General features: G+C 44.2%; 1 protein-coding gene across 7 annotated transcripts in view; it reads left to right on the forward strand.

The window, feature by feature from the left end:
* The window catches only part of RFWD3 (ring finger and WD repeat domain 3), a 41,663-nt gene extending 25,430 nt beyond the window's left edge, over positions 1–16,233 (forward strand). For 2 of the 7 annotated variants that reach the window (XM_003481788.5, XM_005664348.4), the window contains exons 7-13: positions 1,608–1,722; positions 2,662–2,866; positions 6,228–6,378; positions 7,967–8,143; positions 10,203–10,417; positions 11,919–12,130; positions 13,860–16,233. In XM_003481788.5, coding sequence (XP_003481836.1) covers positions 1,608–1,722; positions 2,662–2,866; positions 6,228–6,378; positions 7,967–8,143; positions 10,203–10,417; positions 11,919–12,130; positions 13,860–14,003 — 1,219 coding nt within the window. In that variant the 3' untranslated portion in view covers positions 14,004–16,233. Of the gene's footprint in view, positions 1–1,607; positions 1,723–2,661; positions 4,045–5,656; positions 6,379–7,966; positions 8,144–10,202; positions 10,418–11,918; positions 12,131–13,859 lie in introns of those variants that run through there. The other 5 variants (XR_014805485.1, XR_014805487.1, XR_014805486.1 and 2 more) reach the window with 5 other exon arrangements.
* The last annotated feature ends 1,771 nt before the right edge of the window (positions 16,234–18,004 follow it).

Here is an 18,004-nt window from a genome sequence, read left to right on the forward strand (position 1 = left end):
TAGTATTTAATTTGCTCATTTATATTGAGCAAAATATATTGTTTCTTATTGATCTATAGTATTGATTTCCTTATACTCTTTGTTGGTCGTGTGCATTACATATATCTTCCTCCAGTCTGTGGCTTTTCTCTCTCTCTCTCTTTTTTTTCCTTTAGGGCTGTACCCACAGCGTGTGGAAGTTCCCAGGCTAGGGATTGAATTGGAGCCACAGTTGCTGGCCACAGCCACAGCAACAGAGGACCTGAGCCGAGTCTTTGACCTGTACCACAGCTCACAGCAACACCGGATCCCTGACCCACTGATCGAGGCCAGGGATCAAACGCACATCCTCATGAATACCAGTCGATTCATTTCCATTGCACCACATGGGAACTCCCTGTGGCTTTCTTTAACTTGTTTAGAGTTTTGTTCAACACAAGGTTTTTTGTGTTTTGTTTTTTTTTTTGTCTTTTTGCCATTTCTTGGGCCGCTCCCGCAGCATATGGAGGTTCCCAGGCTAGGGGTCAAATCGGAGCTGTAGCTGCCAGCCTACACCAGAGCCACAGCTGCAACCTACACCACAGCTCACGGCAACGCCAGATCGTTAACCCACTGAGCAAGGCCGGGGATCGAACCCACAACCTCATGGTTCCTAGTCCAATTTGTTAACTGCTGCACCACGACAGGAACTCCTCTTTTTTATTTTATTTTTTTATTTTTATTTATTTATTTTCATTTCTTTTTTGTTTTGGCCTGCACCACAGCTGTGGCAATGCCAAATCCCTAACCCACTGTGCCTGGCCAAGCATAACACCCATACCCTTGCAGCAGCCTGAGCCGCTGCAGAAACAACACCGATCCTGCTGCACCACAGCAGGAGCTCCACATTTCATATTTTGAAACATGTGAATTTATCATTTTTATTCCTAGTGAATATGTCCTTTCATTACGCATTGTTTCTCTTTATGCCCGTTCATCCTTTTAAATTCTGGTTGGTCTTTTTGTTTAGTATTAGCCTGGTATTTTCTATCTTTTTAACTTCAGCCTCTTTTTGTAGTGTTTTGGAGTTTTGGGGTGGGGTTTTTTGGGGGAGAGGAGGGTTGGTTGTACCTGCAGCATGAGGAAATTCCCTGGCCAGGGATCAGACCTATGCCACAGCGATGACAATGGCAGATCCTTAACTGTTAAGCCGTGAGGGAACTCCTCTAGTATTTAATCTGAATATCTGATGCATGACTGATAACTTATTTTCTTTTATCCAATAGATAGCCTTTTGAGAGGTCATTTTAATCTTTCCTAATTTGGCTCTAACACAAGCCGTGAGCTTGGCTCTGAGCCCTTGTTTTTGCCTTTTAGGTCCCCATTCTCTAGTAAGAGCCAAATTCCTGGCCATCACTGCCTGCTTCAACATGGGACCCACCCCAGTAGGCTCATGAGTTCAGCCCTGCATGCTACTTTCTGTGGTGTTTCTGGACTTGAGAGATTTTTCTCTTGTTATATTTTATTCACTATCATGACATATTTACGGCAAAGCGAATGTATCATAGCATGAATCTACTGTGCCATCTTGAGGAGACGTCTTCTGTAGCCTTTCTAATCTTCACCTCTTGCTGGCTCTCCCCCTCTAGTTCATTACAGAAGGAGCAGATGCTAAGGGAGAAAGCTGAGTTAGAATCGGCCAAATGCCGGCTCCAACTTCAAGTCCTCACAGATGAATGCACTAAGCTTCAGAGACGTGTCCAGGTAAGCTTTCCTTTTCTAATCCAAAGAACTTTTGGAATAGGAATTAAAAAGGATCTAAATATTACTTAGGTTCATCTCAGATACAGATAGGATTTACCAAGTTTTTGAGAAAATAAACATGACCAACTCTTTTTTCTTCTTTTTTTTTTAGGGCTGCACCCACAGCATATGGAAGTTCCCAAGCTAGGGGTCTAACCGGAGCTTGCAGCTGCTGGCCTACACGATCCGTGCTGCATCTGCAGCCTACACCACAGCTCATGGCAGTGCTGCATCCTTAACTCATTGAATAAGACCAGGAATCGAACCTGCATCCTCATGGATACTGGTCGGGTTTGTACCACTGAGTCAGAACGGGAACTTCACCAACTCTTTATTTCTGTTTGGGGCTTACATAACATGCTTTATGATGAATTCTGCTACAGTCTGAATTTCTTAAAAATTGAGCAACCGCCTGATGATTCAAAACTTAAGTCATTTTGCTTTCCTTGAATGTACCATTGAAATGAGAATTTTAGACAAAATGACCATTAAGAACTTTCAACCTGGATTTGCCATTGTACCTCAGTGGTAATGAACCCAGCTAGTATCCATGAGGATGTGGGTTCAATCCCTGACCTCGCTCCGTAGGTCTGGGATCCGGTGTTGCCATGAGCTGCGGTGTAGGTCGCAGATGCGGCTCAGATGTGGCGTTGCTGTGGCTGTGGTGTAGGCTGGAAATTGCAGCTTCGATTCAACCCCCTAACCTGGGAACTTCCATATGCTGCCAGTGCAGCCCTTAAAAAAAAAAAAGAAAGAAAAGAACTTTCAGCCCTTTATGATTCTCTCCTCTCCCGGTTTCTATCACTTTATTGATGATATATTGTGAAAACTTCAGCAGTTCTCTTAGGGGAATACCAAGTGAAAAATCTTCATGTTTTTTCAAAATCTTTTTCATTTTAGGATTTGGAGGAACTTACTGTGCAGCATCAGGATCATATTTCACAGCAATCCAGGTGCCTTCCCTCCAGCCAGAGCAAACGCAAGTACCATTTCCAAAAGACCTTCACAGTGTCTCCTACAGGCAACTGCCGAATCATGAAATACTGTGACTCTCTGAGCTGCCTGGTGGTATCACAGCCTTCTCCTCAGGCCTCTTTCATTCCAGGTAAATAGTCCAGAACCTCAGTTTTCATGTTCATTATTGGGCCCTACTTATTTTTCTCCTTTCTTTTCAATATAGACCGACCCTTAAAGGTACTGCAAAGATGCCCTTAACTGTCTGTTGACCTCCTTCTGTAAATTTGTCACCAAAAAGGCAGATACTGTATCATGGTGAGGTGAGAGAAGACAGGTACTTAGGAGAGTGGGTTGGAGTTCACATTGTGGCTCATCAGGTTAAGAACTTGACTAGTGTCCCTGAGGATACAGGCTTGATCCCTAGCCTTGCCAGTGGGTTAAGGATCCTGCATTGCTGCAAGGTGCAGCCTAGGTCACAGATGCGGCTCCGATCTGGTGTTGCTGTGGAGGTGGCTATTGCTAGCAGATATAACTCCAATTGGACACCTAGCTGGGAACTTGCTTGTGCTGTGGGTGCGGTCCTAAAAGAAAAGAAGTGTGTGGGTTGTTCAGGGATAAGGCATCATGGCCTGTGTGTCCCACCAAAGTACAGATTGATCTTAGACTAGAAATACTTGAAAAAAACACTACCCCCAAGGGCTAATTCAAGTTATTTTCACTAATGTTCAAATTGATCAACTCACAATAATTTGGAAATGTTATTTTATTAAAATTTTACTGGTTTTCTCTTTTTTATGTGCTTTTTAAGCTTAACTTTAAGTTGTCTTCATGTTAAAAACCAAATCTCACATGACCAATGTTATAGATGTTTTTTCCTACTGTCTTCAGCATATGCTTTCTGCCAGCTGCAGGTCCCTTTGCATCAGCCTGATTTCCTGTCTCCCCACTTAGAGCTTCCATTCATATGCTTCAAAACTGTGTCCCCCACACTTAGGTATATACAGGGTTAGTAGTAGAATCCCTAGATTACCATTTATTTTTCTAGTCACTAATATTAGCTATGAGTTGAGACTCTGTCAGGAGGCTCCAATTGAGGGGCAAGTAAAGGATTGTTTATAATAATTCCTATATCCCGTTCCTTTTTTTTTTTTTTTTTTTTGCTATACCCATAACATGCAAAAGTTTCCAGGCCATAGCAGTGACAACACCAGATCCTTAACTGCCAGGCCACCAGGGAACTCTCCATTCAAATTTTTGTATTTATTTATTTATTTATTTTGTCTTTTTAGGGCCACACACACAGCATATGGAGGTTCCCAGGCTAAGGTCAAATCGGAGCTGTAGCCACTGGCCTATGCCACAGCCTCCAGATCCGAGCCGTGTCTGTGACCTACACCACACACAGCTCACAGCAACACTGGATCCTTAACCCGCTGGGTGAGGCCAGGGATCAAACCTGCATCCTCATGGATGCTAGTCAGATTTGTTTCCTCTGGGTCACAGCGGGAACTCCCGATCTATTCCTTTCTTAATGTGTCTATTCCACCCTGCACAGCTAGGTCTTCCCGATATACTGATGGTACTAATTTATCCTTATTTCCTTTAATGATTAAGTAGGCATGTTCCCTTGTTGATTTAAAGCCTATAGTTTCTGAGGTTGTTTTTCTGGCTCTCCTAATTCTGTTTCAAGGGAAAACATAATACACTTTCTCTCACTTTGTTCCCTAGTGAAGCAGAAGTGTGATTCAAGGCTATCTTGAAGCTAAGATTTGACAAATTCTATTAGTGTACATCTCAGATAAAATACATGCTTGGGGAGTTCCTGTGGTGGCTCATCGGAAACAAACTGACTAGTATCCATGAGGACGCAGGTTTGATTCTGGGCCTCACTCATTGGGTTAGGATCCAGTATTGCTGTGAGCTATGATGTAAGTTGCAGACGAGGCTTGCTCAGATCTGGCGTTGCTGTGGTTGTAGGCTGGCAGCTGTAGCTCTGATTTGACCCCTAGCCTAGGAACCTCCATATGCATCAGGTATGGCCCTAAAAAAAAAAAAAATAGATACTTAGTAAAAATAATTTATTATAGCCTGGTAAGAGAACAAAGTAATAACTAAATTTTATTTATTCATTTATTTTTTGTCTTTGCCATTTCTTGGGCCGCTCCTGAGGCATGTGGAGGTTCCCAGGCTGGGGTCCAATCAGAGCTGTAGCCGCCGGCCTACACCACAGCCACAGCAACGGGGGATCCGAGCCACGTCTGCGACCCACACCACAGCTCATGGCAACACCGGATCGTTAACCCACTGAGCAAGGGCAGGGACCGAACCCGCAACCTCATGGTTCCTAGTCGGATTCGTTAACCACTGCGCCACGACGGGAACTCCAATAACTAAATTTTAAAGGACGAGTTTATGGTTTTCTTTTCCGCTCTTGGAATAAATACATTGATTAGGATACTTGATATCATCTGTTTTCATTCAGTTTTGGACCAATATAGAGCAGCATATCTTGACCCCCTGACGCAGAAGCTACTGATCTTCATTCTTTGCTCTTCATTGTCTCTTCTCCATCTTGAGTGTCTGTGCTTCAGGTGGAATAGTCTCTCTTTTAACAACTTTATGTTAAAGTATAATTGATGTACAGTAAACAGCACATACTGAAGGTGGTATGCCATATGGTGAGTGTTGATATATGTATACACTCCTGAAACCATCGCTGCAATCAAGATAATAAACAGTACTATCACCTAGGAAGTTTTCTCAGGCCTTTTTATAATCAATCCATCATCTGCCTGTCCCTCCCTCCTCCCATCCCCAGGCAGCCGCTTTCTGTCGTGATGGATTAGTTTACACTGTCTGAAATGTCACATAAATGGAATCATACAGTGTTACCCTTTTTTTTTTGGTCTTTTTAATGCCGCATCTGCAGCATATGGAGGTTCCTAGGCTAGGGGTCAAATCAGAGCTGTAACTGCTGGCCTGCCCCACAGCTACAGCAATATGGGATCTGAGCCGTGTCTGCAACCTACACCACAACTCATGGCAACGCCAGATCCTTAACCCACTGAATGAGGCCAGATATCAAACCTGAGTGCTCATGGTTACTAGTCAGGTTAGTTCACTGCTGAGCCATGACGGGAACTCCCAGTGTTGCTCTCTTTTTGTCTGGCTTCCTTCAACATAAGTTTTTTAAGATTATCCATATGTTATATATTGGTAGTTCATTTCCTTTTATTGCTGGGTAGTGTTCCATCGTATATACAGTGGTTTATCATTCACCTTTTAAGAAACACGTGGGATGGAATATAGGGGTTTTTTTTGGGGGGGGGATGTCGTTTTTAAAGTAAATTATAACCCTGAAGAATTTTGGCTTTTTTTTTGTTCAAATGTTTTTTCCCCAAAGACTTATATACCAAGAAAGGTGAACAGAGGAGCTACTTGAAATGGTAGTTTGCATTGCACTAAACTGACTTTGCAGTGATCTGTTTCGTTCTGTGTTACCTCTGCAGGCTTTGGTGTTAAGATGTTGAGTACTGCCAACATGACAAGTAGTCAGTATATTCCTATGCATGGCAAACAGATACGCGGACTGGCTTTCAGCAGTCGTTCCAAAGGTTTACTTCTCTCTGCTTCCCTAGACAGCACTATTAAACTGACCAGGTGAGTGCCTTGTGGGGAAGGTGGGCCTTGGATTGCCTTCTGTTGAGTAGCATGGAAATGAGTATCCATGTTATGACCTTGGCTATTGGGAGGTGGGGTGGCAGGGGTCCAAGGCATTGTCTTCTCAGATCCAGTTTCACTGAATTTAAAATGTATTGCTTTTGGAGTTCCTTTGTGGCTCCATGGGTTAAGGATCCCACAGCGTCACTGCTGTGTCATGGGTTCAATACCTGACCCAGGAATTTCTGCACAACACAGGCACAGACAAAAAGAAAAGAAAAATGTGTTGCTTTAAAAAGTGGATACAGAGAGTTCTTCTTGTGGCACAATTGAAACGAGTCTGACTAGTAGCCATGAGGATGCAGATTCGATCTCTGGCCTCACTCAATGGATCAAGGATCCGGCATTGCTGTGAGCTATGGTGTAGGTTGCAGATTGCAGCTTGGATCCTGCATTGATGTGGCCATGGCGTAGGCTGGCAGCTGCAGCTCCAATTTGACCCCTAACCTGGGAACTTCCATGTGCTGCAGGTGTGGCTCCAAAAAGAAAAAAAGAAAAAAAAGGTGAATATAGCTGGTTACAAAATAGGATGTGGGTGTTCTGTTTCTTTAAAATTATATGTGACTGGCAAGCCCAGGCTAGAGGTCAAATCAGAGCTGCACCTGCAGCCTGTGCTGCAGCCAAGGCAACACCAGATCTGAGCTACATCTGCAGCCTACATTGCAGCTTGCGGCAACAACAAATCCTTAACCCACTGAGCGAGGCCAGAGATTGAACCTGCATCCTCACAGAGTCAATGTCAGGTCCTTAACCCACTGAGCCACAATGGAAACTCCACCATTATGTTTTATATTTATCTATGTGCTGTTTGTTTTGTTTTGCTTTGCTTTTTAGGGCCACACCCATGACATGGAAGTTTCCAGCCTAGGGGTTGAATTGGAGCTGCAGCTGCCGGTCTACACCACAGTCACAACAGTGCTGGATCTGAGCTGAGTCTGCACCCTACACCACAGCTCATGGCAACGCCAGATCCTTAATCCTCTGAGCCAGGCCAAGGATCAAACCCACGTCCTCATGGATACTAGTCAGGCTTGTTACCACTGAGCCACAACAGGAACTCCTACATGCTGTGATTGATTTTAGTAGTATTGAAAAATCGGGGGTGGGGGGAGAACGGTAAATATTGAAGTGTTATTTATGACTACCTCTGGATGGTTGGTTTATAATTTATTTTTATTTTTCTTATATATATTTTATAATATATTTATCGATATTAAATAATGACTACCTGTGTAATAGGTATTTATGGAGATAGTTATGTGGGTAGGGTAAGGAATGTACTGTTTATCAGTCCCTTTAACTTACACTTGTACTTCCTTACAGCTCACGAGGAAAATCTGTGGCCCCCAAAATAATGTTTTGGATTTAAAAGGAGTTATTTGGGCAATCCCTTAGGGGATAGAGTTTTGGTGTGTGGATGTGTTCTTAAAGGATTATCATTAAAATGATACCTTTTACATCTTTGTTCTATATGAGATGTTTTTTAATGCACACTTCAAAGTTGTAAAAGGCTTCTCTGACTTCACAGCCTGGAGACAAATACTGTGGTGCAGACTTACAATGCTGGACGTCCCGTCTGGAGCTGCTGCTGGTGTCTTGATGAAAACAATTACATCTATGCTGGACTGGTCAACGGTTCGATTCTAGCGTATGACCTTCGAAATACAAGCTCTCATATCCAGGAGTTAGTGCTTCCGAAAGCTAGGTAGGGAGCTCCTTACTCTTTTCCTGTAGGCAACAACTTTCTCCTGGACTGTTGACTGTATCCTTTCTTTTGAGAGTGTCTCACAGTTGATCAGAATTCCTCAGAGGGCAGTTCTCCGAGTGCATGATCTAGTCTCTTCAGAATCAGTAAGATCCTTAGAGTTTGTGTTCGTGATCATTCATGTGGTAGAAAGTTCTGGTGCCGAGTATAACCCACCATGGCAAGATTAAGTCAGATCCGTGTTCAGAGCCCAGCTCTACCACTTATGAGCTGTGTGACTTTGGTCCCATTTCTTGGCCTGTTGTGAGCTCCATGTGTAAAGTACGGTGAGCGTAGACTGGCTTCCATAGCCACGTGTCTGACACACAGGAAGAGATCAGTCCAAAGTAACCCAATGACAAGCGATGTGAAACTTCCCTAATCCACAACCGAACCAACGTGGTCGAAGGATACTGTCTTCCTGTGACTTATCACTTATAATTAAGTTACAGAGGTGGGAGGTTTGTGAAGTCAGCTCAAGTTCTGAAGGTGGGCAGCCACTAGTACCACTTTGGCTCTTCAGAATGTATTAAAAGATGGGCAGAGGAATCTGAACATAAAGCTGTCAGTGCAGTCATCATTATTCACTGAACCCCAGGCTCAACACTGTGGCGTTTTCTCTTCATTTGAGTGAGGGGAATCATGCTTCTGTGTTGTGGTTCCTGGGCCTAAAGGTGATTGATATAAATTTATACAGATGTAACCTCCAGACAAACACGGTAACTGCCATTGATGTAGAGGGATCCACTTAGAGTAGACAGTAAAACATAGCAAGTAGCAAGGAAAGAATATTTTTATGTGTTGTTCTTTTTTGTTTTAGTTTACTTAGGTGAGCTTCATTGTGGCAGGGAAATGAAATGCAGCAGGTAGAGTGATCACTTTGGGAGCTTCAGCAGAAACAGATTCTCGTAGGAACATAGTCTGCAGGCTGATATTTCCGAGAGAGTTACTGGCCTGCAGTCCAGGTCATGTGATTGCAGAAAGATATTTAGAAAATCTCTAAAGAAACAATCCTGTTTCTGAATTAAAGCTTTTAATTGAAGAGGTCTGTCAGCCATAGTTTGAAAGCTTTATTTTACTAGATGTATAAGCTGCATTTTCTTCCTGATTTTCTTTTTTATATATAGTGATTTTTATTTTTCTTCATTATAGCTGGTTTACAGTATTCTGTCAATTTTCTACGGTACAGCATGGTGACCCAGTTACACATACATGTGTAGATTCTTTTTTCTCACATTATCATGCTCCATCATAAGTGATTAGACATGGTTCCCTCTGCTACACAGCAGGATCCCATTGCCTATTCATTCCAAAGGCAATAGTCTGCATCTATTAACCCCAAGTTCCCAATCTATCCCACTTCCTCCCCTCCCCTTTGGCAACCACAAGTCTATTCTCCAAGTCCATGATTTTCTTTTCTGTGAAAAGGTTCATTTGTGCCGTGTATTAGATTCCAGCTATAAGTGATATCATATGGTATTTGTCTTTCTCTTTCTGACTTGCTTCACTCAGTATGAGAGTCTCTGGTTCCACCCGTGTTACTGCAAATGGCACTGTTTTATTCTTTTTATGGCTGAGTAGTATTCCATTGTGTATATATACCACTTCTTCCTAATATAATCATCTGTCAATGGACATTTAGGTTGTTTCCATGTCTTGGCTATTGTGAATAGTGCTGCAATGAACTGATTTTCTTATGTATGTGGCTAACCCCATTTCCAGAAGCTTCACACCACTCGGGCTTCCGTGTGTTTGTGATCCTGTCCTATTAAATTTCCTAGTCCATTTTTTAGAGCATGTGATGTTCTCTCCAAAATTAGATATATATTATGTGTATGCCCATGTGTTTCTACAGAGTGGGTTGGTTGGTAGTTTTTATCGGATATCAGAGGGTAGTGACCCACAGAAGGTTTTTAACCTCTTCTGTACCGGTAGGAATGTGCTTAAGGGCTCCTGATAGTGGGTTCTGGAGCAGTCCAAGTATTGTCAGGTGAAGCCTTATTTCCTTTCTTTCCTTCAGGTGCCCGCTGGTATCCCTGTCATACATACCCAGAGCTGCCTCGGCTGCATTTCCATATGGTGGGGTGTTGGCTGGAACCTTGGAGAATGCTTCCTTCTGGGAGCTGAAAGTGGGCTTTACTCATTGGCCGCATGTGCTACCCATAGAGCCTGGGGGCTGCGTAGACTTTCAGACAGAGAGCAATACCCGACACTGTCTTGTGACCTACAGGCCTGGTAAGTGTTGTTGGGATGTCCTCATGGGACCTGTGGCTTGTTTTGGGAGGAAGTTGCTGGAGGGGAGAAAGGGAGAGTTTGCCCTAGCCTTCTGGTGGTACTGGGAACCTCTCACAGACTTACAGCTCTTGCTGCTGTTATGAGGATGGTGGCCCCAAGTTCTTTCATAAGCCTGCTTCTCTGACTGACTTGTGGGAACTGGAATATATGTGGCCAGATGCTTCTTGGAAGTGAATTAGCCACTTCAGGAGCCCCTATGACTAAGACAGTAGTGCAGGAAGTTCCCATGTTTCACAGAAGGTTAAGGATCCAGTGTTGTCCATTAGTGGGGGGAAAAAAAAAGGCAGAACAGTAGTGGAATGAAGAGACTGCTCTCGAGGCCACTTAGATCACATTCAGGTCTTCTGCTCGCCCCTCACTCCACTTAAAGGCAAGACCCAGGTAAGTGCAGCGATGTATAGGACCCAGACTCTAGGCTCTTAGCTGTTCCTCCTTATTTGGAGCCAACGAAGGTAAGTGGAGACTCGATGGACAGTGACGGTGGCACTAACCAGCTGCACGTCTCACTGCCTCCAGAACCTGGACTACAGTCCTCGGTGACCAACCACGCTTAAATTCATAGGGTTTTTTTTAGCTGAAGTGTATGAATCTAAATTCCTCATCACCTGTGCTGATGGTCAGGCAGATGTCTTGTTAGAGGTAGTCATTAAAGTGCCCGTACTCGGCCTTGTTGTGTGTGGACCTAATCTTTCAAGCTTTGTTTGAGCTGAGAAGCTGCCTCAGCAGACTCCTCTTTCCCTTTTGCTTCATCGTCATCTCCTAGGTCCTCTATTTCCAAGAAGTTTTCTGTGACTCGTGTAGAAAGCGTGGGGGCCCCATTTTGTCCTCTAGCTTTTGTTTGTCTCCCAGTAGAACCACAGGTATGTGTTTCCCCTTCTGTGATAATATGTTTTGACTTTATAAAAATGGACAGTTCCCGGAGTTCCTGCTGTCACTCAGGAGGTTACAAACCCAACTAGTATCCATGAGGATGCGGGTTCAATCCATGGTCTCACTCAGTGGGTTAAGGATCTGCCTTTGCCGTGAGCTGTGGGGAAGGTCACAGATGAGGCTTGGATCCAGCGTGGCTGTGGCTGTGGCTGTGGCGTAGGCCTGAGCTGAAGCTCTGATTCCACCCCTAGCCTGAGAACTTCCGTAAGCTGTGGCACAGCCATGAAAAACAGACAAAACGAAAGAAAAATTAAATTTAAAAAAAAAAAAAAAAACCAGCCAACCAAACAAAAAACCATTGTAGATAATTTCCTTCATCTAGCCTAGGGTTCTGCATTTCATTTGTGCTTTATTATTTTGTTCTTGCTATGTTGGCTTTGTAGCTCTTTGTGATGGGTTAAGAAATGGTAGCTTTTCCATTCAACTGAATTGTAAACACCTGCAGTTTAGGTACTTAGTTAATATCTTTGGAGCATCCGCATGGATCAGTACTGATTTCTCTGCCTCATAGATAAAAATCACAACACCTTAAGGAGTGTGCTGATGGAGATGTCCTATGCGCTGAATGATGCTGGAGAGCGAGTCTGCTCCTGCCATCCTGTACAAACATTCCTTGGGGGACCCACTTGCAAACTATTGACCAAAAGTGCCATTTTCCAAAACCCAGAAAATGATGGCAGCATCCTAGTGTGTACTGGGGATGAAGCATCAAATTCTGCACTGGTGAGTAGCCTGTCAGATTTTTATACTGAAGCATGTGTGAAGCAGAAGGCCAAAGTGCTGCTCCACAAGTGCACTGACCTTCATACATGTGTATGTGTGCTTGCTTAGTTTGCTACGTAAGTCACACTTTACAAACTACTCTATAGTTTGCTCTTTTTCCATGTAAGTTCCTATTTTGGATACCTTTCTATACCAGCATCTGTAGATTGACCTCATTCTTTTCATACAGTCTCTAAGGGGCCATAGTGCGAACCTTTAAAAAAAATAGGTGGGGGAGTTCTCTTCGTGCCTCAGCAGTTAAACAATCCGACTGGTATCCATGAGGATGTGGGTTCAATCCCTGGCCTCGCTCAGTGGGTTCAGGATCCGGCGTTGACATGAGCTGTGGTGTAGGTCGCAGATGCAGCTTAGAGCTGTGGTGTAGGTCGCAGATGCAGCTTAGAGTCCGAGTTTCTGTGGCTGTCGCATAGGCTGGCAGCTGTAACTCCAATTAGACCCCCTAGCCTAGGAACTTCCATATGCCATGGACTTGGCACTAAAAAAAAAAAAAAAAAGAGGGGGGACTACTGAAACCTAAAATAATTGATCAGCTGTCAGTGTCATCAGGGTGACAGTAACAGATGAAATGTTGATGGGGAGTTTTACAGTATAGGAGTCAGCCTGTCACCACGTTGATCAACCTTTGCACCTCTGTGAGTGGGTTAACCAGAAATAATTTGCTTCTTGATAATAAGGTAAAAAGACGCGCATGGTGCCTTCTATGTGGTGTCCTTGAACCCACAGAGCAGCATTTGTCCACTTAATCACACTGGTCATGTGAGCACTTAATGTGGTTAATTTTTAAGTTTTTGTGTAATTTTTTGTTTTTTGGCTTTTGCTCTTGGCTTTTTAGGGCTGCACCCATAGGTTCCCAGGCTAGGGATCAAATTGGAGCTGTAGCTGCTGGCTTACACCACAGCCATAGCAACACGGGATCCGAGTCGAATCTGCGACCTACGCCACAGCTCACGGTAACACCGGATCCTTAACCCACTGAGCAAAGCCAGGAATCGAACCCTCGTCCTCATGGTTCCTAGTCAGATTCGTTAACCACTGCGCCACGACGGGAACTCTGAAAACACCAGTTTTAGAATATAGATTCCGGGAGTTCCCGTCGTGGCGCAGTGGTTAATGAATCCGACTAGGAACCATGAGGTTGCAGGTTCGATCCCTACCCTTGCTCAGTGGGTTAACGATCCGGCGTTGCCGTGAGCTGTAGTGTAGGTCACAGACACGGCTCGGATCCCACATTGCTGTGGCTGTGGCGTAGGCTGGTGGCTACAGCTCCGATTCAACCCCTAGCCTGGGAATCTCCATGTGCCGCGGGAGCGGCCCAAGAAATGGCAAAAAGACAAAAAAAAAAAAAAAAAAAAAAGAATATAGATTCCGTAAGGGCAGAGACAGGGACTTCTTTTGTCTTCTCTACCTAGAAGTTTTTGGCACATAGTTTGAAGTAGTAAGCTTGGTCTTCAGATGCACTCTCAGGAGATTAATTGCCGATTACATTGGGTGAGGCCTGTGTTAGGTGTGCTGGGTTCGTGCAACCACGTGAAGGTTAAGGACAGTCTGTTTTGCTGCCCAGGCGGTGCTGTCTCTGTAGCACGTTCAAAGTGACGTGACGATAGAGAAGGCAAGTTCCCAAGCTGAAGCGAATGACTTCCTGACCTTTGTCTCTGCTTGTCTTGTCTAGCTGTGGGATGCTGGCAGTGGCTCGCTGCTGCAGGATCTGCAGGCCCATCAGCCGGTCATGGACATCTGCCCGTTTGAGGTGAACCATAACAGCTACCTGGCTACCTTGACAGAGAAGATGGTCCACATCTATAAGTGGGAGTGACCATGGCCTTGAAACCTGTTGGGCATGTTGCTGGTTAATGTTAAATGTTGTTTCCTGGCACCTCGAAGCCCTGATCAAGTTCTGTGCTGATTGTGGCCTAGAACTTTTGCAATCATGGCTACTTAGGGTTAGTATGATTCTAAGACTCCAGGTCACCAAGACACTACAGATTGTGTATTTCCAGTGTCCATCAGAAGAGTGACTGGTACTCCATCAACATTATCCATTTCTTGGGTTAAAAGCCTTCATTAAACTTTGTTGAGAATCTATATTTTTTATTCAGACTTTCTGCTGGACCTCAGAGGGTATCCTTCCAGCAGGCATTTAGGATATGAGTGTGCACCAAGCATTTCCAGAGGATGTGACAGCCCTCTAGAGTGGTCTTATCACTTGAGCTCTAAGACTTGGGAATGTTTAGTCCCTGGAGGGACTAACCAACCATCTTGATGCAGCGTGGACACAGAAGAGTCTTCATGTGAACACAAGAGGGCGCTGAAGTACCTTGGGACAGATTTGATCTATTTCCGACCTTAGCGGCTGAAAACCTTTTAGTGTAACTTGGTCCCATCCCAGGTGTGTGGTAGAGCGCATCCAGTCTGCTTCGTGGCAGGAACAGTTATGTTCCAGGTGTGCCATGCTGGGATATGGGCACACTCAGTGATGAAGGTGGCTGGCGGACCCATTCCTAATGCCGAGTCTACCCAGTTCATCACACTGTGGCAATCAAGGAAAGAGACCCCTTGTTTGAGCACTAGAGAAGCCTCGCTTTTTTTCTAACCAGCTTAGGATCTCAGGATTGGTTTTATATAAGCCAGTGCTTTGAAGGCCACTCTTTTCCCCTCTCGCTAAGAAGAGATAAGCCATATGTCAGAGCTCTCGAGGCTCTCCTAGGATGAGATGTCAGGAGCAAGGAGCCATAACCAAGAGAGGCTGACGAAAGAGAAGCTGCTCAAACTGCTGTTGACAGCAGGAGAAGGGCGTGTTTGTCTCTTCCGTTAGCGTTTCTGAATAAAGCCAGCCCCCTGGAATGAGGGGCCATTCTTGAGCATGTCTGGGACTCCCCCGTTAAAGCCTTCCCCCAGGTGAAACTGATGTTGGATTCCGAGTTCCTCTGATTTGCCTGCCTTCCTAACTTTTTTTAAAAGGGTTCCTGGTATCATAGTTATTCTCAGGACGATATTAGTGGTGGATTTACAGGGAGATGCTCAACCATCATTCATTCTAGTCCTGGATTGTCCAGCTTTCTCTCTAATAGAGGGTTTAGTTTATATCTGTTTGCTTTGCCAAAGGCTACTGTGTTAAACTGCTGTCCCCAACAGAACATGTCTCAAGGCGTGCTCCTTGTTCTTGGGAGCAGGATGGCGAATAGTGTGATTTTCTTAAATAACTGTTGTAGAAATGTGGTTTTTATTTTAAAACAGTTCTGACCTGTCGGTTCCTGAGCTGTTTCCAGCATTTCTCCTGGCTATTGCAGTAGATTTCCCAGAGTTCCACCTTTTAGTTGTGCTTTTTTAAGAGTGGCCTCCTTCTATTTAAGGACCTCTTTCAAAAAGCCGGTTTCCAAGGCTTAGGAAAGAGTCCGCTTTCTCAGAGGAGGTATTCCCTTTGATATGTTGATGATTGAGAATGCCAGGGCATAGAGCTTCCGGTGGCAGGAAAAGATTTGAATTAAAAAGCAGAACTCTTGTGGTTTCTGCCACTGATCAGAGAGGATGCGAGTGCTCTGGTTCTGGCCGCCTTTGTCTTGGGCAGGAGCAGAAACCAGGGCAGGGCTGGGATTTGACTAATGTTGCAGTTACACTCAGCGGAGGCCAGTTCATTCCTCCCCAGCATAGGAACCAAGGGACTGGTATTACTAGAGGAGTTGAAAGAATCTCATGTCCTACCAATCTTTGCATTCCTCTAGTAAATTTAGATGTTTTAGAAACAAATTCTTGTGACGGACTGATTTCTCCAAAGGAAAAAACTTCACCCCTGGCCCTGCTCCCCTCTGCCTGGCAGCAGAGGTTACAGCTGAGACCAGGCTCTGCCCCACCCCGTTCCCTCTCCCTGTCTCTGAGCTCGTTCCCTATTTGGGGGTTTGGAGTTAAAGCAACCTCAAAATATGTTCTTACTGTATATATCCTGAACCTGCTTTGAAAACCAGTGTGTCTTTGTTTAAGTTCTATATTTTATGTTTGTGTTTTACTCTTTAATGTTAATATGAATAAAACATTTACCATGTGTACCAGCTCTTGAGGTCTTTTGTCTTTTTGACCGCTAGAGGCAGGATCGTGTCTGCCCTTTGGAGGAGGGTTGCAGTTGCAGCCCGGTAGGTCTTCATTCATTTCGTATAGTCAGATCCAGGATGGGCCCTGGACCTGAAGTGAAAATCTTGTTTAAATTGATGAGGTAGTTGAGGCTGTTGTTGGACATTCTCTTTTACTGTTGCTACGGAGACGGTCTGTGTTTGCCTGTTAAGAACTTCCCTACACTGGTCATTTGTTTACTCTCGGATCCAGAGGTCTAAATGCTGCAACTGCATCTCCCAGACTCTGCCTGCTGGCTTCCTATGAGTCGAATCCAGAAGACTATAATATGGGAAGAGGAGAGAACTCACCCTTTTCTTTTTCTTTTATATATATATATTTATTTATAAATACATATTTATTTATTTATTTATTTTTGCTTTTTAGGGCTGCACCTGCAGCCTATGGAAGTTCCCAGGCTAGGGGCAAATTGGAGCTACAGCTGCCGGCCACAGCCACAGCAACATGAGATCCAAGCCACGTCTGCTCATGGCAACATCAGATCCTTAACCCACTGAGCAAGGCCAGGAATCAAATCGCCTCCTCACGGATGCTAGTTGGGCTTGTTAAATGCTGAGTCATGAAGGGAACTCCACCCTTTTCTTTCTATTAGTCTTTGGCAGCTTTTCTGAGGGTGGTGGCAGCACTGGGCAAATGTGGGCTCCTGGGTTTGTGCTCAGCACAGTTCTGGCCACTTGCTCAGCTTCTTTTTCTGTTGAGTTCAGGGATCCCTTTTGCCATAAATAATGGGGTTCTGGGATTAGACTGGAAAGGCTGAAAATGTTTTCTAGCCAAACAGCAAGTGGAATTTAATAGATTACAGGAGGACTAAATCCATAGGTATAAATAAGCTTAACATTGTCAGGGAGCCTGACAGAAAAGGATAAAGAGGTAAAACCCCAAATTACCAAGAAACCTAACACCACTCTTTTCTCTTCCGTAGTGTTCTTTTTTGTTTCCCATCTCAGTGATTGGCTGCAAGTGAAATCTCTGAAAATAAACGCCTGTGTGTCCTTGTCCTTTGATCAGTCAACTTGTTTGTTGGTAAGAATCTCTTCTGTTTATTAATCCCTGTATAGTACACAAAGCCCCTTCCTAATAATTTTTAAACAATGTTGTGGAATAAATATTATTATTCCAATTTATAGGGAAAGAAACAGGTTAAAAATCCAGTTAAAGGCGTTCCTGTTGTAGCTCAGTAGGTTAAAAACCCCATGTAGTGTCCATGAGGATGTGGGTTTGATGCCCGACCTCACTCTGGGTTAAGGATCCAGTGTGACCACAAATTGTGGCATAGGTCACAGACATGGCTCGGATCTGGCATTGCTATGGCAGGTGCAGCCCTAAAAAGGAAAAAAAATTAAAAATCCAGTTAAAGAGAAAAAACATTTAGGTGGCATTTAATTCAGTTTTACATATCCTAGTCTTTACATTCTATACTTTGCATTTAAAATTAAAGCACACAGGTAGTTCCCATCGTGGTGCAGCAGAAACAAATCAGACTAGGAACCATGAGGTTGTGGGTTCAATCCCTGGCTTCACTCAGTGGGTTAAGGATCCGGTGTTGCTGTGAGTAGGTCGCAGATGCGGCTTGGATCTGGCGTTGCTGTGGCTGTGGTGTAGGCTGGCAGCTGAAACTCCAATTAGACCCTAGCCTGGGACCCTCCATATACCGCTGGGGCGGCCCCCACCCCCCACAAAAAAGAAAAAGTA

Source organism: Sus scrofa, chromosome 6, assembly GCF_054392235.1.
Source record: "Sus scrofa isolate SSC_HxYL_T2T_F1_AM1 chromosome 6, Sscrofa_HxYL_maternal_Yorkshire_Landrace_v2.0, whole genome shotgun sequence".
NCBI lineage: Eukaryota > Metazoa > Chordata > Mammalia > Artiodactyla > Suidae > Sus > Sus scrofa.